The 22,018-nt window shown below is 41.4% G+C and overlaps 1 protein-coding gene across 1 annotated transcript; it reads left to right on the forward strand.

Annotated features, from left to right (window-relative positions):
• Positions 1-19,665, forward strand: DEPDC4 (DEP domain containing 4; the record flags this gene model as incomplete). The annotated part of the gene is made up of 9 exons (XM_025204188.1): positions 1-55; positions 508-928; positions 2,983-3,134; positions 3,308-3,494; positions 8,759-8,985; positions 11,256-11,398; positions 11,639-11,764; positions 15,174-15,279; positions 18,577-19,665. Coding segments are annotated over 9 exons (1,590 nt in total), but the record flags the coding sequence as incomplete, so codon positions are not given.
• Positions 19,666-22,018: the final 2,353 nt, after the last annotated feature.

Raw genomic sequence — 22,018 nt, forward strand, 5'->3', positions numbered from 1 at the left:
TGGACTCCGCGGTTCCGGCGGCGCCGCAGCCGGGCTGAGCTACGGCGGCCGCGGCGTGAGAGCACCCCCCTTCCTCCGCTTCCGCAGCCAGGCTCCCTGTTACTGGCCTAGGGGACCCCCAACAGCCGCACCCCGGGGGGAGACCGCTCCCCTCCCACTGCAGTGGGAAGACCCTGGTTCCCTTCCCCATTCTGATCGCTCCCCCGGGTCGCGGCCCAGGCCCCCGAGAGGCAGGGGGCGCTGGGGAAAGAGGGCAGAGCTGTTCAGAGTTGCTTAGTCTTCCTCTGGGGGTGGACGCTGTTGCCAAAGCCCGTCAGTCTCACCTGCAGTTGGCAGACGGGGCCTAGAGCCGAATCCAGGGGAAAGCTGGTGTGTTTGGCCACCGCTTCTCACTGGCTATGTTTAGGAAAGTAAGATTTCATTTTGGGGCATGCCAAAGGAGAGCAACAGGATCAGAAGTGAATTGTGCGTGTTTTCAGTAATACAGCTGCCCTCATGTCGTTGCAGGCCCCGATGGCCCTTTTCAAGCCACTCAGTTATGGAATGGCATGATCCGTGCTCTTCGGGACCAGGTGGAAATCAAGAGGAGGCGGCAGCATCTAAAGATGTACAGGAACTGCTTCACTGGCTCTGATGCTGTTCATGTGGTGCTGAGTCATCTTATGCAAAGCATGTACTTAAGCAGCAATGATATTTCTCGTGTGAAGGGAGTCCGCGTGTGCCAAGTGTTGATGGAGCGCAAGGTGTTTGAGCCAGTTGGAACAAAGCTGTTCAAGAATGAAAAAGACCTGGAGTTTGAGGACACAAGTAGCAGCCTTTATAGGTTTGTGGACCACGGTCTTTCTCCTTGTGAACTGAAAGAGAACAAAGATGCTGAGAATGTGCCCCCTGAGGAAGTACTTGAGCTGAAGGCAGAAAGACTTTCAAGGTTAGTCATGGTCAGCTTTCACCGCATCTCCACCCCTCCCTCCCCATGTGGTATTCAAATTGCCTTCTCCAGTCACATAAGGTAAGCCGTTGAGACCTATGAAACCCATTGGTACACCAACTTCTTCCCAGTTTTGGGAAACTATATAGTTTATCATGATACCATCCTGAATTTCACTGGTAATGGTAGTCACCTGAAGTCTTCTCCAAGCTGGCTGCCTATAGCAAAGTCTGCCTTTTTCCTCAGTAAGCAGTCTTCTGTAAGGAAGCTGGGGGCAGAGGCAGTTTAATAACATGTAATTGAGTTTGGTGTTTGACTAAGCATGGGTCCAGCACTCCGTGTTCTCATTCAGATTTTAATGCTGACCTCCTGTTTGAGTTATTTTTCATATTGTAAAAAGTCATCCCCCCCTACTCCAGCTTGTAACATGAGTTATTTTTCATTGCTGTGCTGATTACTGGTTCTGATAAAGCACTGTGGAAGGATTGTGCTCCTTGAAATGTACACAGAGCTGACCAGTGGATCTCAGGCATCTTTTCAATTTGTAGTCGTCTTAACCCAGATCAACTACAAATTTGTTTATGCTAAGCTGTGACAGGACTCCAATGGAAGGGTCCTCTCTCTAGCTATAGCCAGTCCTGTCATTCCCCCACTCTACTCTGACACCTCCCGTGTGCCCACTCACCTGCCATGCCTTGCTGGAGGGAAAAAAAAAAGCGAGCTGGGATGTGTCCTACCTCTGTACTGAGCAGGAGCATGGGGGAAGGAGAGCAGGGAGGGCACACACAGGGAAGAGGAATCTGATAATGTCTGAACACACCAGCGGGGCTCCTGGTATCTATCGGCTCCCTGGCTATCTTATCTGAAGTGAATCTTTTCCAGCTCAGTCACTGAGTCCAGCCCATTTTGGGCTCTCAGTCTCTCTGGGCCTAGGGTTCTTGGGTCTTCAGACCTCCTCTCCCAGTCCCTGATCACTTCTGTACTTCTGCAACTCAAAGCCTTGGGCTTGACAAACGCACCACCTAACCGTTAGATCACAGTGGCAGGTCCTTAGGCCCCCACTCAGCTTGGGTTCCTGCATCTTCTGACCCACTCCTCGGATGGGAGAAATATCACGCAGGCTGTTGAACAACCTGTTATGCATCCTCCTTGTCTACCCTTATAGCTGTTCCCTATCCACCAAGTGCCTGTTGAACAGAAGATTCAATTTAGTTTCTTCCCCACCTAAGAAAATTCTGACACAGTCCATAACACAAGGGTTTGCTGCTTGGGCCTGGTACTAGAATAAAAAATCCCAACTAAAACCCATGTAGGATTAGTCATTTTGTCCATCACAGCATTCCCTCTGTCCAACAAGAACAATCCATCTCTTCCACAATCAGAGCTTGATTAACTTTCCCTTCTCTGGGAAAAACTTTTATATACCCCCTAGCCCCTCCCCCTTTCCAGTCACTTGACCCATTCTGCTTCCCTTGGTAGGAGGGTCTGTGTCCCTTGGTAGGTAATAACCTTTGCAGCGTTCATGCTAGTGGTGGCCATCTTAACCCCTAAGCAACTTTTCAGGTTTCTCTGGCTCTCACTACCCTAAAGCGGTGTCTTGGTGTGAACACCCCTGCCACAGCAGTGGACAGGTAAAAATGCCCTGGTTAAGGGCTGCTACTAGGGTGGCCATCATAGAGGACATTCTGGTTTTCTGCTGCTCTGTCCTCTATTGATATGAATCCCAACACTTTTATGTCCTCTATTTTTCTCTAGAAGAGAAAGATGGAGGACATAAAGGCATCCGGTTTTGTATCAATAGAGGACAGAGGACAATCGGACTGTCCTCTATGATGGCCACCCTAGCTGCAACATGTGTTCGCTTTTCTGCTTTATTAGGGTTTTCTGCTAACGGTAAATCAAGCAGGAAAGCCAGCTATCCAAAAACACTATCCAAATCTTAATTTATATCATTTGTGCAACTGAAAGAAATGTAAAACTGTCATTTAGGCAGACTTTTTTAACGTTCTCTGGATTGTATTTATTATGAACTTAAATGTTTTTTTTCATGATAGACGAAAATGTGACACAACAATTTCAAATCCCTTGGCACTTGAAGCTGCTGAAAAAAAGGAGATAGAGGAACTTCTTCAGTCAATAAATATACATCCATCTTTTTTGCCTAAAGTTCTAGTTGGTGAACCACTCCATCTGCTTTCACAAAGAGGTGATTACTTGCATTTTACTTGAAAATAAGTACTCTTACAAAAATAGCTTATTGTAATATTAAATAGAAATGCTTTTTTTTTTAACTTTTTTAAAACAGTAAATAACATTTTATAAATATGTTCCCAATAACCTAGCTTATCTAGGTGTTTGTCTCTCTCTTTGTGCTCCCAGTTATAGAAGATGTGTGGAAACAACAGACTCTATTACGGCTACTGCAGTTAATTGATCTTCCAATCCTGGAAAATATTTTAGAATCCCCAAGAAAGAAAAAAAATAATCGGCTTGGCAAAGAGGAAGACTTGATTATCTCAAATACTTTCTTGGATAGAGAGGTCATATGCAGTTTAAATCTGCCTGAGTGAGTTATACATCTCCTATACATTTTTAATATTTTAGCATACTTCTAATTTCACTCTGACTTCCGATTTCTACTTTAAGTGGGCAGGGTAGGGCTTGTGGTTGAGTGATACCCTTAGATATGTGTGTGATATATTACTTGGACTGCTGCCTTTCAGTTAACTCCCTTGTCACTTCTGAGAATACTTATATTATTCACCTAATGGGGGCATGGGAGGAAGCATATAAGAAGTAGAAACTTGGACAAATAACTAGGGAAAAGTATAAGAGCATTGCTCGGGCATGCAGGGATGAAGCCAGGAAGGCCAAAGAGCAATTGGAGTTGTGGCTAGTAAGGGATGTAAAGCATAACAAGAAGGGTTTCTACAAGTATGTTGGTAGCAAGAGGAGGATCAGGAAAAGTGTGGGTCCCTTACTGAATGGGGGAGGCAACTTTCTGACAGAGGACACAGAAAAGGCTGAAGTGCCCAATGCCTTTTTTGCCTCAGTCTTCACAGGCAAGGTCAGCTCTCAGACTATTACACTGGGCAGCACAGTTTGGGGAGGAGGTGAGCACCCTCGGTGGTGAAAGAACAGGTTAGGGTCTACTTAGAAAATCTGGATGTGTACAAGTCCATGGGGCTGGTGAATGTGGTGTACCTTGATTTTTAGCAAGGTTTTTGATACATTCTCCCAGGCAAGCTAAGGACGTATGGGCTGAATGAATGGACTGTAAGGTGAATAGGAAACTGGCTGGAGCATTGGGCTCAGAAAGTAGTAATCAATGGCTCGATGTCTAGTTTGCAGCTGGTATCAAGTGGAGTGTCCAAGGGGTCAGTCCTGGGGCCAGTTTTGTTCAGTGTCTTCATCAGCGACCTAGAAGATGGCATAGGGTGCACCCTTAGCAAGTTTGTAGATGACACCAAGCTGGGGGGAGTAGTAGATAAGCTGAAGGTTAGGGCTTGGATTCAGAGTGAGTTTGACAGATTGGAGCATTGGGCTGAAAGGAATCTAATGGGGTTCAACAGGGACAAGTGCAAAGTCCTGCACTTAGGACAGAACAATCCCACACACCAGTACAGGCTGGGGGCTGACTGGCTGGGCAGCAGCTCTGCAGAAAAGGACCTGGGTGTTACAGTGCACAATAAGCTGAATGAGCTAACAGTGTGCCCTTGTTGCCAGGAAGGCTAGTGGCATACTGGGCTGCATTGGTAGGAGTGTTGCCAGCAGGTCAAGGAAAGTGATTCTTCCCTTTTATTTAGCACTGGTAAGACCACATCTGCAGTACTGTGTCCAGTTTTTATCGTCCCCCCCGCCCCTACAGAAAGGATGTGGACAAATTGGAGATAGTCCAATGGAGGGCAATGAAAATGGTGAGGGGGCTGGGACACATGACTTAGGAAGAAAGACTGAGGGAACTGGGTTTATTTAGTCTAGAGAAGAGGAGAGGGGACTTAATACCAGCCTTCAATTACCTGAAGGGTGGTTCCAAAAGAAGATGGAGCTGGACTGTTCTCAGTGGTGGCAGATGACAGAACAAGGAGCAATAGTCTCAAGTTGCAGCAAGGGAAGTTTAGGTTATATATTAGGAAGAATTTTCTTACCAAGAGGGTAGTAAAACACTGGAACAGGTTACCCAGAGAAGTGGTGGAAGCTCCATCCTTGGAGGTTTTCAAAACGTGGCTAGACAAAGCTTTGGGTGGGATGACCTAGCTGGGGATGGTTTTGCTTTGAGCAAGGGGTTGGACTAGGTGATCTCCTGAGGTCCCTTCCAACCCCAACTTTCTATGATTCTGGATTGAGCAGTTCCTGATTAAATGCTTCTTACTTATTTATGCCTGTGTGGAAAGTGGAACAGATGAATTCTGATCTTAAATAAGTGAAACATTCTAAAGGTCTTTTTGGAAACACTTTAATAGTGATGGTACAGAGAATGTTTAAGGCAAATAGAGCACTTGTTAAATTAAAGGAAAGCCCTGCTAATAACATTGGAGGGTCACTGTGCCGTGTAAATGATTATATAAAATAAAACATGGCAATTTGGTGCCAGCATTTTTTTGTCTTTCTAAACTTCATTGTTTCTGACTTGTTCCTGTTGGTTGCATCTGGATTGATAGCCTCTCAATAGCTTGTACTATAGCCGAAAAAAAATTCTGTTTGGTAGCAATTGCATGATGAATACAGGTATATGTCCTTGTATATATGCATGTCCTAAGGTCAAATCCAATGAAGTCATCCATTCTTCTGCTGGCACTTCCCTTAGTCATGCCTTGAAAAATAAATTTGGTTTGGGACTGGTAAACTCTCCCAACTTTGATTCTGGTACTGTTTAGGTCAGTCTTCATTGTCAAAAAAAATCTGCATTACAAATAGCCTAATGTACTTGTTAACATAGGAAAACACCTGAGAAACAAAGGAAAATGCACTCTGAACTACATAACTAGCGAAGTTCAACAGTCATTACCACAGTTGATTGTTTAATAGTGTCCTCCTTCAGTTTGTGCTATACAGGTTGAATATAGATTATTTCTTCTAGATACCCTCATGTTCAAGTTGTCTGCTGGTAGGTCTCGTAATCTTGTGATGTTTCATAACTACTCTGTACAATGCTCCTTATTCTGCCCTCGTTGTCTTTTAGCATTTGGTTCTTTGTTAGCATGTGATACTGGTAATTAAAGTGATTTATTCGTACTCTTTTTAGTCTAGTAATCCATGACAGACTTAATGAAATCTGGTTTTCTGTCACTAATTTAGCTGACCACTTAGGTCAGAAGGTAGAATGGCATATGCGTATAGCAGAATATTTTTTTTTTTTTTAAGACAACATTATAATCAACTAGTTTAGACTCTTTCATTATGCCACAGTCCAAGGACTTCCCTGAATGAACTCCTATTTGCACTAAGGAATAGCTTTTAGGAAGACTTCCAATCTTGGTTTAAAATAATGCTGTCAGTTGTACAATCCTTGGTAAATTGTTCTAATAGGTATTTTTTCTTGCTGTTTAAAAAAATGGCACTGCTGCTTCTAACTAGATTTGTCAAGCTTCAGTCTCCAGTGATTGGATATACAGTACATATATATATTTATATCTTCTGCTTGACTGAAGAGCCCTCTATTATCACATTTTCTGTTCCATGTGCAGGTATTTATAAACTCTGATCAAATCACACCTTAGCCTTCTCTTTGATGATCTAACCAAAGTGAGCTCTCTGAACCTTTAACTATATAAAGGAATTTTTCCAATCCTTGCATCATTTTTAGTAGCTCTTTGCACTTCAGTTTCTCAACACCGTTTTTGAATTATGGACACCAGAATCAGACATAGTATTTCAGTGTCAGTGGCACCATGATCAAAAGCAGAGGTATTAATAACCTTTCTGTTTCTACTTGATATTCCACTAATATAAACAATCCAAATTTACGTTAGGTCTCTTGGCTAAAGCATTACACTAGGAATTGATGTTTGGCTAACTTTCACTAGAAGTTTCCTAAATCTCTTCTTTTGAGAACAGAAGATAAAGATTGACAGATATAGGTCTTAAATGATAGTTTCATCCTCTCTTGAGGGAAATAAACTTTCTTGCAAATGTTTTCTCGCAAGGTGTTGGTCAAAGAGTCTGGGCATAGATGAAGATTCAGAAGTTTTTACAGGCTTTTCAACAATTTGAGCTTTCATTTCTTCAAAAATAGCTTGTTGAGTGACTAATTGGTTTATTCTCACACTACAGTCTTTCTGAATAATGAGTCATTTTTGGTTTTGGTTCTTATACCATCTCTGCAAATTATTCAAGGTCTTTGTTTCTTCCCTTTAGTTTCTTTGCTTTAATCTGTGGCTTAAAGCAAAGTGATGCTTTGCATACATTGGCAAAATGACCATCTTCTGCCTATGGTCATCAACAGTGTTTCATCTCTGTTGGTATTAGACTTTTGTAGATGGAGACTTTCAGCACTACGAAATCCTATTCTGTGCTGGGAGAGGTAGTGTAGAGTTGGAATTTTAACAGTTAGGCAGTTTTGAAAATGACCTGACCTGTTCTTATTGCATTGGTGCTCCTCTCTTTAAGAACAATTCTTGAAAATAGTCTTTAATAAAAATTAAGAAAAAAAGAAGATTGGACTTAATCAAGCAGCTTTGACTGACTCTGGATGCGTCTCCACGTATGCTTTTTAATGCACAGTAAAATAGGTGCATTAGTGTCATGTAAAAAGAACATGCAGTTATGCTAATGCACAGTAAAATAGGCTGCTGTGCAGTAAGTGGCACTTAACAAATGGGCGCTTTTGGTGCTGCACATTAGGGCAGCCTAATCCACATTTAGTACCTCACATTGAAGGTACTAAATATAACGCATGTTAGAAAAAAGTGCATTAATGAACGTGTAGAGATACCCTCTGAGAATCAATTTTTAAGCTCAGCTTAATTTAACTGAGAAATCATTGTATGTTCACCTTCAATCAGTCATAACTCTAGTTTAGGCTGTTCCTGAATACACTAGCCAAGGAGTCATTTCCCATTTGGATTCAAAATGGTTGTGAAGTAGTCTCAAAGATAAAATAGACTTGAATTGGGATATGTTTGCCCCGCACCCCTTTCCTTGTTGCCTACTGGGGTTTTTTGATGTACCTTGCTCCTCAATGAAGAGAAGGAAGGGTCTGTTTTCCACTGGGTCTGTGCAAATGCCTCCCTGCAGGTCTTACCTCACAAAAGTTTACTCCCTTCCTGCTTTGTACTACAGGTAGTTAGTTAACTATATTGGTAACATCTCTGCAGTGCTCTTGTTTGCAGTACCGGTCTTAAATTTAGTGCCTGTTTCTTGCTCACTTCCATTTAATGATCAGATTCATTGAATTTTTCAAGGTTTCAAGTGTTGATGTTTTTGTCTTTTGAGGGACGAAAACTAAACAGTTAACTTTAAAGATTCAATCCTTTGACAACCTGTTTAGCTCTTGTTTTTGGGCTGGCTAAATCCCTTCATGTAGCACACATTTCTGAAGCATCTCTTATGTCCCTCTGTGCTTGCAGCTTTGCTGGAAGGCAGAACAAGTATATTGTTTGTAGCTTTGGAAGGGGATACTAAAGTTGTAATTTGAACAAGTGTAAACTACTATCACTAATAGGATGTTTGAAATAAATTAACTGCTTGTTAAGTGAGCTGGGCAATGCATGAATTTCAGATGTGCATATGGCAATACTTGCATGCGGCTAATTCACTTGATCTTTAGCTTAAATTATTTTGCCCAATGCTAAATGTCAGTACTAAAACTAACTTTTCCCCCCTCCCCAGGCTTGATGAATGGCTCTGTGCTGCAACTGAATGCTTGGAATATTTCCCAGACCAGCTAATAGTCATGGTTAACCAGCAGTTACTTCAAATCAGTAGAGAGCTGAGTGACTTGAATATGCACAAGAAGATACTTTTTGATGTTATAGTAAAATATTATAATCAAATGAGAGATCCCCTTCTCACCAATCAGGATCTCGATATTCATACAGGAATCATTGAACTTATAGGTAAGAGCAAGTTAAAAACAAACAAACAATGTACAGGTGAATACTATTTTTTAAATTAATTAGATTATTTTTCAATTTTTTTAAAAAGAGATATCAGATGAGTGCCAAATTACTTTGCTATACCAGGTTCTGTCAACCAAAAAGAGGGACCTTTTTGTTTCTTATCTTAATTCCAGGATTATGAGGTCATGCTACAATACTAATAAGTATGATTCTCTAGCTTCTGGCAAAGAATCAATTTCCCAACCTGAAACAATAGTAAGGGTGTCATTTAAACTGAAGTGTAAGGTAAACCCTGCTCTGAGTGTGCCTTGTAGTACTTAAGGAGTATAAGATATAGAGAATCTTAATTTAAATTTTATAGTTGTGAGAGATCCCTGTTACAGCTCCATTGCACATGAACATGGTAGTATTCATGAAGAAATGGAGCATAAGCATATAAACCCCTTCAATAAGAAAATGCAATAAGCAATGTATTATCCTAAACCTTTTGCCAGAAAAAAATAGTATAGTAGAGGAGCATTGAAGTGATATGGTTATAAGAACACAGGAAATTCTCAACTCAGAATTACAAATCTGAAATGGCTGGCTTAAAGAAGTCTTCCACTTACTTAGTAGTTCAAACAAGAGTGCCTTTTATGTAAATTGTCAAATAATTCAAATATAATAGGAATAAAAATCCTTAATCCCTGTAGAACACTTTTTTAAAATACAGAAATATTTAAAACAAAAAAACAGCATGCCATGTAATCATGCCATGCTTTGTTGCACCAATCCTCTAAGGGACATCTAGTTTATTCCTTTATGATTTCCCAAACTAGTCAGCCAAAATCTTCTGGACAAACAGTTTCTAGTTTACCTTCTATTTCTTCTTGTACAAGAGGTTATTTAGTTGACGTTGCAAGAAGTTTCTGAAAAGTATTAGATTTAATTCAGATTCTTCAGGTTTACATTCAGCTGCCCACAATATCCAAAATTGTATTAGGAGGAGCTCCTACTATATTTATAACCACCTGTCCAAGTACTTGCTGTTGAATTGGTTTAGGCTACCAGTATATTAGTCTTATTGCTGGACATGTAGAACTACTAAAGAGTTCATGTGGATGGTGGTGGGGGGTGATGTATGTGTGGTTTGGTTTTGTTTTGGGGAGAAAGAAGAAGGTTTGGCAAATGTAGAAAACTTTAAATTTTTCTTATGTATAACATCTGCTTGCAAATGCAGGTATCTTGATGCAGACTCTTTCTGTGTTGTTATCAGTTTTGAGTCTTGTTTTAAAGGCAAATTACCCACCTCTACCATTGCCCTTGAGACCAAGGGGCATCAGAGTTAGAACGTGTTACCCCCTCTACCAGAAACGGATCCTAGACCTGAATAGCATTTCCCCGTACTTCTTTCATTTTGACTCCTTTCCATTTAAAACATCCCAATAACCTTTTGAAAACTTAAGCATGGTCAAAAACTATTTTAAGTGTGTAGAATCTGGAAATGTCCAGTCTTCCTCAGTTATTTAATCTCCTGTCAGTTTCTTTCCATAATTTCCTTCTGATCTTTTCTTTTTGTCCATTCTCTTCTCTGGCTGCGTGCCCCTCATTTACCCTTTCTTCTTTATTTTCCAAGTTAATTCACTTCCACTGTTCTTCTCCTTTCTTTTTTTTTTCTTTAGGGGAAAAATGTTCATGAACCACTGCATAAAAATGTAGTAGTTTTTATTTATTGCAAAAAAGTCTTTTTGGTTCAGTGACTATGGCTAGCCTGGGAATCAGACTTGACTGGGTTCTGATCTTAACTGTGATGGCAGAATGGGCAAGTAATTTGTATGAAGGTTAAGTTTCACGATCCCCACTTACAGATAGCTTTTAAGGTTGTTAACCCTATGAGGAGGGGTTGGAACTCGCTTCACCCACTTAATATAAGAAACATCCTTTTCAGAGGGGGGGAGGGAGGAATCATCAAGAGAACATTAATTTTTATTTTTTAAGCTTTTCAGCAATGAGAGAGAGAGATCATTCATAATGCAAGAAGCAGTCAAGGATAAAGGCCAATGGTGTGGAAACACCCATTGAATGTTAGAAGGTAAAATAGTGGTGGTCACATCTGGTACATTTAAAGACTTCAAAATAGTTAGGGGGTGTTTCTTAAAAACATCCTAATCTAACCAGGATAGAAGCTGTAAGCCTAGAATTCAAATTTGAATCTCTTATTTAAAATAAATCTTGCTGATATTAAGATGAATGTACTGCACTATGTACAGTATTTCTCTAACATTTAGAGCATGGAAAAGCAGAACAAGCTCTGGAAGGACTGCAGCTTTACTTAAAATTACTAGAGCCAAACATCCGGGAAGAACTGCGTAGACTACTGATGTTTATAGCTATTGCCTCAGAACCAGAGAGCTACAAGTTACAGAAACAAGTAAGTACTGTATCTAAATATAGATGTGAAAAATATCATTCCTTTATTGTAATGTTAATAGACATTTGTTTAGTGTTGTTTGGTAACACTTTCTTTCCTGTTTGATGCTTTTTAAAACCTAAACTTAAATGTACCCTTGCAACAGTGTAGGTTTCATGACTGACTGTTAAGAAATAGTCTTAATAGAGATCTGTGATTTTGCCAAATTTAATCTGTGATGTAATTCTCTTTTTTTTATAGTTTGATAACAGATCATTTATCATCAAGACTTTCACCAAGACCATCTTACAAAATAATGGATTGTCAAAACCAAAGCTGGAACAGCTAATTCAGTTCCTGATGAAGAATCGCTTTGAACTGTTCCAGGTATTTCCTTCCCCTTTTCTGACACACTTTGATTTTGTCACATATAATGTTAATAGCCAAAACAAAGCTTTATATCAACGTGCTTTTGGTGTACGTGATGACAATATGTAAAGGCTATATATTTAAATAAAGCCAGAAACTGGTTCTGATCCTCTGGGTTTGTAGGCTATCTGACCACTTTAAAGGTTCTTCTACACAAAATCTTTCTTGCCATGCTTCTTTTCATTTCATTTAAGAAAAGCCTGTAGGATACTAAATCACTTCTAGTAAGAATTTTGGTTTCTTTGGTTTGGTTTTTTCCTGGAGAGTGGAGGAAATCTTTTTGAATCATGCACCTCTGTTTCCATTGTCTCTTCCTTCCAAACTTTTAAGCTTACTGTAGGAATTCTCTCTCCAGCAAAACATTGCTAAAAACTCTTCTCTTAAGAAGCCAGATAATATAACAGATTTACCCCTCTGTAATTAAATTGTAGACATGGAAAATCATAACATAAATGAAGGCAGGGCAAGCAGTGGGAGCATGGCAGGTGGCAAGGGAATCAAATGGCTTGACCCCTGTCTCTTGTTTCCTGCACCCCTCCAACACTTCTATGCACTATGCCTGCCCCAGTCTTGCCTATACCCGTGGGTACCTGTTCCCCCAACACTTGCTCCTGCTCATGCCTGCCTCCTCTGCTGCCACTTACCTTCCTCTTGCATCTCCAGCTTTGGCAGGGAGCATGGAGCCTCCAGCCCCAGCTTGGCCATGCAGCTGCTTTTGCAGCCAGCTGTGGCTGGACTGGGAGGGTGGGGGTGCAGCTGGGGCTCAAATTCTGATCCTGGGCTCAGAATTAAAGCTGCAGCAGCCCCTGGCTGCCCCCTCCCCATGTTGAATGGAGGTAAAAAAACCCTTATCTTAAATTTGAGTAAATATGGTACAATGGATCATTCAAAAGTGACGTGTGCCATGCTGCAGAGGCCAAGCACCCACTCGAGATTTCTGGGACTGACAGATATCCACTTCAATATTTTAATTTTTTTTGTTTTGGAAGCTAAGATAGACTGTTTTAAATCTGCTGGATTTCCTGTTTGCCAGTGATACATTATGTGAATATATAGAAATAGTTTAATACAGGTTTCCCTTGCTTTATGCGGGTTCTGTATGTGTGAATTCACTCTTATGCGATGACCCTTTTTATACCAAAAATTTGTTATATGTGAGGTAAATTCACTCTTACGTTATCAGTGTGGTGGAAGCCTGCAGTCAGCTGCTTTGTGTGCAGTGCATTGTGGGAGTGATGCCCACCAAAATATAGTGTCCATCGTGGATCCTGTGCTCCTCGCTCGTTGCCTGCGACACGTGTTTCTGTAGTTGCCATCCCCATTATGACAGTGCCCTGTGTTTCTGTGTACTGTCTGCTGCTGGTGAGTACCAAAATTGTTTTGTAAAAGTGGTAGAAATGGTCTGGGTTCAGTACAGTTGAGGTCTTGGAACATATCCCTATTTGTTACATTGTAAAGTGGGTTCCCTTTACCCGAATTTGAGATGCATGCTGTTTTCCAGGAACACATGAACAGCGTAAAGCAAGGGAAACCTGTATTCGTGATGGATACTACTATGTTTTCTTGCATACAACACACCCTGGAATATAATATGCACATTGTTTTTAAAAATCAGAATGAAGAAAAAGATCTTTGGTTGTAGTAAGAAACTGAGTAGAAATGAATAGGGAAGCCAAGCCTGCTCATTGTTCTGCTTCCTCTGGATTGCTGCAGATCTTGTATTCTGTTTCACCAATAAGAGGCAAGACCTACTCTTAACATATTTCTCACTTATAATATGCCCTCCAGTTTTCAGGTTTTCAGCACCTTTTTTTGGGGGGGAGGTGGGGAGGAAGCTGGGGGGGGGGGGATGCATGTTGTATGCAGAAAATATGGTATTAAAAAAACAAACAAACTGTACATTCAAGCATGTAAGCGATGTAACTTTTTACTCTAGGTAAAACATAGAAAGTTAGCTTTAACTTGCATAGTATGTGGTAAATCTGTAGTGCTGCTTTTGCAGTTATTCTAATTGCACACAATACTAGGCGATACTAAACTAGTACCTAGGTAGTAGTTATACTAGGTAATCTGGCAGTTAACCTTCATCCTGGCTGCCTTAAAAAGTCAAATGGATATTAAATGCTTATACTAAAACCAAATCACTTTTTTCTTCTTCTTGTCAGGCTTACATATGATGTGGCAGTGACTCTAAAATACTTGCATGCTGCTCTTCACTGCTTCCTTTCTTCTGGGCTCAGAAATAAAAACATTAAACATTAAAGCAGAACAACAAAAGCTGTGCTTGCATTATTTACTGTTAGGCTGAAACTGTCAAGTAGTGCGTGAATCTGTTCTTGTAAGGCCTCTGATCTAGTTCTCAGCTAAAGAGTTTCAGATAAATATTGAAGATTTGGTGTACTTAATGAAAGCTCTGTAAATCACTATAAGGCTTGTTCTTCAGTGGGCCAAGATGAACGCTTCTGGAGAGTTTTGAAAGAGAGAGAGGGCTTCAGTTCTGGGGTACTAACTAGGCCTCATAAATTCCTAAGCTGAACTGTTCTGAAGTTAATGTTTCTTTTTAACTTGTTGTCCTTGGTAAAAAGTGGTACCTTGGAACGAAAGAAGGGGGCTAGTTATTGATTAATAGAACTTTCAATATAACTGTTTAGTTTGCAAAGCCCAGTGGAGATGGTTATAATAAGGGTCAAGGCTGGTAGCAGAGGGATACTTTGCTTTTTGTGCAGTTAGCAATCCTCTGTCAATTCCTACCACTCTACCCAAGCTTCCCCTAAATAAGTAAATAATATAAAAAAGCTAAAAATCCTTAGGTAAGTTGTAGATAAGCTCTCAAATCTTAAGAGAACACTGTTTCTTTTTAAACAACCTGGAATTAAAGTTTTATATTGCCTTTTTACATATGTTAAGGTCATCCAGACAATTAACTTGATATTACCCCTTCCTCCCAAAGGCTACTAAAAATGTAAATGAACCTTTGTGAAATTATTTGATTCAATCGTTGTTATCCTACCAAAAATTAACCTCTTAAATGCTTCAAGCGTATATATGGCTTTGCTGCAAGCATTTGTCTTGCTTAGCTTCCTATAGTGAATTGTTCATGGGACACCACAATTAAGCACTTTCTTGAGTGTCTTGCAAGACTGAACTGAACTGAAGTGATCCTTATGTCTTTTCACTTTTTTACTTTCTTTAAGCTACTTACTTTTCACTTCCTGAACTAATATAAGAAAACTTTACTGAAAGCTTATTTACATGCACCAGCTTAACTCTAGCTTTAAGTTTTTTGGCCTGTTCTTATGAGTTTGTATATCATGTAGTAAACTACTTAAATGTTTGTTCTTTGTTGTTTACATTTTTTAAACTTAAGCTTATAGCTGAAAATTCTGTTCAACAGACCCCCTTAACTCTTTTGGAACTTACTAGCAAGAAATTTAAAAGCCTGCTGGAAGGACAAGATCCAGATACCAATTCAGGTAGGAAATCCTAATCTGATCCATTTTAAACAAGCAGTTGCATGCAAATGAGCTGATAACATGCATGTTAGATTATAGTGAAACTTCTGTCTTGCTGCTTCATCCATTTGCTGTGCTTATACTGGTAATAGGACATTAAGGGGGATATACGAATTGCATCCTAGGCACTGTTTGGCAGGAATGCTCTTGACCATGCCCTGCCCACCTGCTTCCTTTTGCATGTTTGCAGAGCAGCTTCACTATTAGACACGTGGGTCTGATGTGTTTAGAGGAAGTGGGTGTACAGGATGTGCTTTGAGGATAGAAACATATCACCTTCGTGCTGCCACAAAAATTCTTACACCAGCACAACGGAAACACAAACAAGATGTCCATGCCTCTTGTCACACCATAAACAGCCAAAATATGTGGTGGTGACAAAGGTGGTCATAATTTCTGTCACTTTACTGTGGTGGCTGTCTGTTTGCTTTATGGCACAAAAGCACAGGCAGCCCAGAGCTGCCTGTGCTCTCCAGCCACCCTGAGCAGGCACTCCCATGGCTTTAGGTGCCCGGTTCTGTGCTCCCTGGGAATTCCCATGCAACATTAGGCCCTTCAAGTCCTGGGAACACCTGCCTAGCTTTCTGCTCTTACAGAGATGTGCCTCAGACAATCTCCACAGTGCATCTTCGTAAGCAGAGAACGTATTGCCTGCTGTCTCACATATGTTAGGGGCTGATCCTATGAGATGATGAGTGGAGTGTATTTCACCCAGTGAAGCGGATCAGCTGTGACAGGATGTGTCTGTTTATACCCAGAGAGCAGTAGAAACATGGTACAGACATATCCAAGTAGTTAATGCACCAGATTCTCTAATGAGTACCCACTTCACACAAGGAACAGAATTAAATGGAGACTGGGGCCACACTAAAATTTCTCGTACTTTCCCAGAGTCCTGGATTTTTGTGGATGATATCTTTTATTGGATCTCTCTTCTTCAGTATTCTGAAGTATTAAAGGTATTAGCTGAAAACACTCTTATATTCACAAACACTGATTAAAACAGTTAACTGTGTTCTAGCCCAGGACCGTCAAACTTCAAATATACATATACATTGTGTGTATACACACACATATGAAAGAGAGAACGTGTGTGTGTGTGTGTGTGTGTGTGTGTGTGTATCCCCACTCTCCCCTTCCCCCCCCCCCCCCCCCCCACAAACCCCCCAAACAAAAAACAAAAAAACCAACAACAACTTGATGCTGAATTCTTATTGCAGGAGATCTTGATAGCATGGCTGAATCCAGACCAGTGCTGCTCATGCAAAAGCTAAAGTGTTAACCCTTTCATATCTACTGGTTACAGCCAAAAACTACTGCCAATTCCACAGCAGCTATAAAAGTGTTACACTAGCTCTGACACTGAAGGCTAAACCCCTGCTCCCTGTGGCTCACAGGGGGTAAGTATGGCAACCATTTTACATTGTCTCCATGCTGCCATTCCTCTCCAGCACAGAAAATAAGCTTTCACACTTAAGACATGCACTCCAGTTTTGGAGGGCTGATTTGGGGCAGAGCAGGGAAATGTGTGTAGTATGTGAGTAAATATGGCATATAAAAATGGTGCTTAGTGGGTTTTAGGTCTTAGGCACTGGTAAATGTTTGCAAACCAGTTGACAGTTATGCTTGCAAGAACACAGTCACTTCTATTTTTATGACAAGCAGGAAGCAAAGACTTAACTTCTAAGTATAGCTTTAGCTAGAACAGGGCTGTCCACGTGATGGTCTATGGGCTCCATGAGGCTCCCTCCTGGTTGCTGCAGCCCCTATTGCTCCAGCTGCAGCAGCAGTCAGTCTCAAGGATCCCTCTTTCTCCCCTGGCTTTTGCTGAATGCCTACATAGGTCTAGGGGAGCTGGCAGCCTGGAGCTCCCACATGGCTTGGTGCCACATGGGAACTGACAAAGAGCTGAAGGTGAAGTGGGATGCTACCCCATGCAGGGTGCAGCCGGGAGGATCAGGGGTAAGGGCAGGGGGATGTCTACCTGCATGCACATGGGGCAAACAACCTGGGGGGCCCATGGTCCTTCCTAGTGCAGCTGGTGTGTGGTGTTTGGCCCTACTGGTACAGCTAGTGGGACATGTTGCCCCTCGCCCTTTGAAGTTGGCAAGCCCTGGGCCAGAATATGGTTAATAGCTTTTAATCGGTGTTTGGGAATGTACGAATGCTTTCGAACATTCCATCTGGCTCTGCTGCTAAAAATGTCCTCCGGACTGTCTAAACCTGGCTGTCAACTACTGTGCTATTTCTGTCATCTGACTCTTCAGCTGCTTCCCTTGACTATTCTTTCTTTTTATTTTTTTAAATTGAAAAATCTAGGGCATTAGGAATATTAAATATACAAAGACTGCAGAGAAGTAGACTGGGACAGTCTAGCATCCTTCCACAGACTGGAACAATCCGTCTCCAGCCCAGCGCAAGCCCCATGGTTTCAGTGGTGCATCCTCAGTGAGGGGGCTTTGCCTGCACCTGTAGTGAGATCCAGTCACTGGGAGCTGCAGCATTGCTGCTTTTCCCACTCCCCGGCTATGGCACAAGCACAGCTTCTAGCTGGAAAGGAGCTGTGCCAAGGCTGGGCAGCTGGGAACTGCACCCACACTGCTGGGGAGAAACCCAGTTTCTTCCCAGCCCCCCACAACCCTGCAGCAACGTGAGCAAAGCTTATAGCTGGTGGGAAGCTGCAGTGGGGCCAAGCAGCTGGAAGCTGTCAGCACTGCTGCTGCTTCTACCTGCCCCCACTTCTGGGTGCAGCATGAGTGCAGCTGGAAGCAGCCCAGCCCTGACTCAGTTCTCCACCAGATGGAAACTCTGCCTGTGCTTGAGCTGAGGACCAAGAGGCATGGAGAAGTGGCAGTGGTGCAGCTGCAGCTCCTCTATTCCTGGCATCAACATGGGGACAAGCAGAGGCATAGCTTTCTGGCTCTGTTGACTGGATCTGGTGGCTTCGGGGGATGTATGTTGCCAACTCCTGAACTAGGAAAATGGGGCAATGTTTTATATCGTTTCCTTTTAGCAGAGCAGTTGAATGTCACTAAACCTTACGTGGCTCAAGCGTCCAAGCTGCTGCCAGCACGCCTCTCGGTGATGAACTCGGGGCTGTTCCTTGCAGAAAAGTACATTATTACAATTCATTACAAATGTAGAGATGACTTTTCAGTGTAAATATGTTGATCAGATCTGCAGTTGGAACACTACTATTATAAAAATGGTATGTGTAATGTTAACATAATCCCAATTTATTTATTTATTTCTATTAAGGTTTCACATTTTGTCAACATTTGACTCTTAAAGAATTTGAGGACCAAAAGCAACAAACAACTCAACATCTCCTGATCCTGATTCGAGAGATGGACAACAATATGACTATTCCTGTCAAGCAAAAAAAGAAGTTACTTAAAGAATTCCAGAAATATCATTCTCTAGTATTTTAGTGGACATTTTGTTTTTGTTCTTGGGATGCTTTTTTTTCCCTGAAACAGGATGTGGTTTTGAATTATAGCTGAATACTTAAAATCTTATGGAAACAAGAATTTTCTTAAGAATGCTGACAAGTGCATTACATTATGCTGTTCTTGCATTGTATTAGGCAGATTATAAATCCTGGTATTTATTAGATCCGTCTTATAGTAGGTATTTTGTCAGGCCTCTTGTGGTACTCTAAAATGAAGGTCTGAATTTTTTTAATGAAATCTTTCTGGTGCAGTTAAAGTGCCTCAAATGCAGAATTTCAACTTTTTAAAATCAGATTCTAATTATGTAATTTTCAGGATATTTTTATTCATTTGTCTGTAACTTCCAGACAAGCCTTCTGGTGTATCAAAAATGACTGTTATTGCAGTTTCAAAGCAGACTTCTACAATATACAATTATTGTATTATTAAAAATAAAACATCTTTAGATCCATAACCATGAATGTATACAAAGTCTATAAGCAACTCTGGACAGGTAGAGGTTTACACTGTAAATGTGTGTGGATTTGGAAGTGATTAATTATTCCAGATTATGATGATATATGAAATATACTGCTATCAAGATTCTCTTGGGTATTATGACTAAATTGTCTACATGAGAGAGAGCAGAGTTTGCTATTGAAAGTTTTAAAAGAAGGCAACCTAGTAAAACATCTGAACACTAACAGGGTTTGAGGGTGGTGCCTTTAGTTTTGAACTACTGCTTAAATCTAAAGTCAGATTAAGTTGATAGCAGACCTCTGGGCCTCAATTTCCTCCTGTTCTTTTGTAAAATGAAGATAATTGTTTAATGTATCTTAAATCTATGCACTCTTGGCAAAAGCTCCACTATGTGGAGCCCCCTTGATACATTAAATATTCTCACCTCTTGCTTTGTCACCTCAATTTTTTTATCTGCATCTTCATCCAAGTCCTAGTAGAACTGAGGCCAGAGTAGGGGTTTTTTTGGTTTTTTGTCTAGCTTGTGTATTACTTAAGGCCTAGCTTTAAATGTTCAGCAAACAGGCTGGACTCAGTCAGTTCTTTTCTTGACTATATGAAAAGCACTGTGATGTAGGGAAGCTGAGATATACCTTTGATTCCATGTCAATGTTGCACTTCCATCTTCCCCTCTAAAAGCTATCCAACTTCCATTTTTTGGAATTGTGAAATGTAAACATCAACATTGAAAAAAATATTTGTAACAGAGGGCTGGATCTAATGTGCCTGGAATCCAGAACCATAAATTTAAGCACCTGTGCTTCCGGTGTAGTGTGGGGGAAGAGGTTAGGACCTCAGAAAGGTAAGCTCAAACACTCTGCATGTTGATCACCAGGGATCCTGGTTTTCTCCAATTTAAAAAATAAAAAAAATAAAAATCCACATTTAAAGGATCTAACTCGTTTAAAGAAAATAGCAACTGCTTGCCTGATTTTATTCAAATTGCTATGAATACAGAGGACCAATAGATCAAGAATCTAGTCTGCTCTCAGTGAAGCTACACATCAATCTGACTACGCTACACACCTTCCTTTGCAAATAAAGGCAGTTGTTTTGTCTTGACATTGAATGTTTTAGTTTGATTGCAACGTAGCTTTTGCCACACTGGGTATCCTAATTTTGTGGTATTTTACTAATTTAAAATATTTTGAAGCATTGGTTCTGGAATTCTTTAGAAGTGCTGAGCACCTGATCAGAGTAGCTAATTAATACCTTTCCACATCTCTCTAGTTCCATGTTTCTCATAATGACTCAGTGTTAATGGAACACTCCTTCAGTCCAATATAAAGTGCACAGAGACTGACATCTCAAAGTGGAGGTCTATCCCTTCCACTGAAGCAAGACTGATTAGCACACCCCTCAAATGTGCCTTATCTGTTCTTTTTCCCTGACAGAGAATTCCCAACTTTCTAGGTTTTAAGTTTCAAAGGTAGTAAAAGCTTGATAAACTACTTGATTATCAGCTTTCAGTATACAGAGTTTCAACTTTTTTCCACATTCAAGAAAACAAATGACATCTACTATTATCTTTACCAGTATCAGTAGTTGTGGTAGAATGATTAATTTATTGTCACCCTGAGCTGGAGAAAGTGTGGGACTGCTCCTGCCTCTCCTATAGACTGCAAAGGGGAGGGAGGAGCAGCCACTGGCTGCTCCCCACTGGTTCCTTACACACTGGAGTTTTGTGTGAGATGCAGGAAGGAGGCTTTGCCCCACTGCTTCAATCCACTCAAGAATGGGAGGACTGGAGCTCCCAGTTTGGGAAGGTGCAAGAGAAAGGGTTAAGTTACGGACTGAACATCTATACTGCTCCAGCTCCTGGAATCATTTCTAGCGGCAGAAATTTTCCACCACTAGAAACGCACAGCCTAAGTACGCATTTGGTTTGCTTCTATTCACAGGGACTTTACTGTTATGGGAACACAGTATCTACATTTCCTATTTAAGAGTGTGCGATAAAGATTGCTGAGGGGAATGCCTGCTACTGGGCGCCTCCACATACCCTCCCCCATGGACAGATGGCATGACCACAGGCACCTGTGTTCTACCTCTGCCTCACTGGCCCCATGCTGTGCCAGAGCTGGCCATCACACTCAGCACAAGTCAGGGGCTCTGGTGGCAGGGACAGCTCCTCTTGCACTGCCCTGTTCTCTACCTGCTGCTGTACCCCTGGATGCTGCCAGCTGGAAGCAAGGCAGGAACTGGAGTACCAGTGCTCTGTCCACCCCCGCTGCAACGTGGAAGAGATGCAGCAAGTCCCGCCAGCTGCTCACCTTGGGCTGGCCGAAGACAAGCTGCTACTGCCCCACATCCCACTCCATGCCGGTGCTACCCCAGCCCAACTGTCAGGACCTTGTACTGTTGCCCCCTGCAGCCGGATGTACTCACAACCTGCCCCTAGACCTCCTGCTGTGAACAGCCATGCTCCCCCTCCCCCCAGACTGCAGGGCTTCTCTGCTTGCTGGTAAGTTTTGTTTTTTTTGTTGGGGTTTTTTTTTTTTGGGGGGGGGGGGGGGGGGTTACCTCCAGTGAGACCACCAGAAGCACAGAGCCTACACTTTTTCATAAAGCCAGCCCAAATTTGCAGTTTCTGCAAAAATTGCACAATAGCATTTTCAGTAGGTCCCTATAAATAACTGATCACTGTCATTTAACCCATGCTTCTGCGTTTACCTTAAAAGCAGGTGAATACGAGAGGTACATGAAATGCTTTATCTACTGTAATAAGAAAATTATCCCATAATTAATAA

Source organism: Alligator sinensis, unplaced genomic scaffold, assembly GCF_000455745.1.
Source record: "Alligator sinensis unplaced genomic scaffold, ASM45574v1 scaffold154_1, whole genome shotgun sequence".
In the NCBI taxonomy this organism is placed as follows: Eukaryota; Metazoa; Chordata; order Crocodylia; family Alligatoridae; genus Alligator; species Alligator sinensis.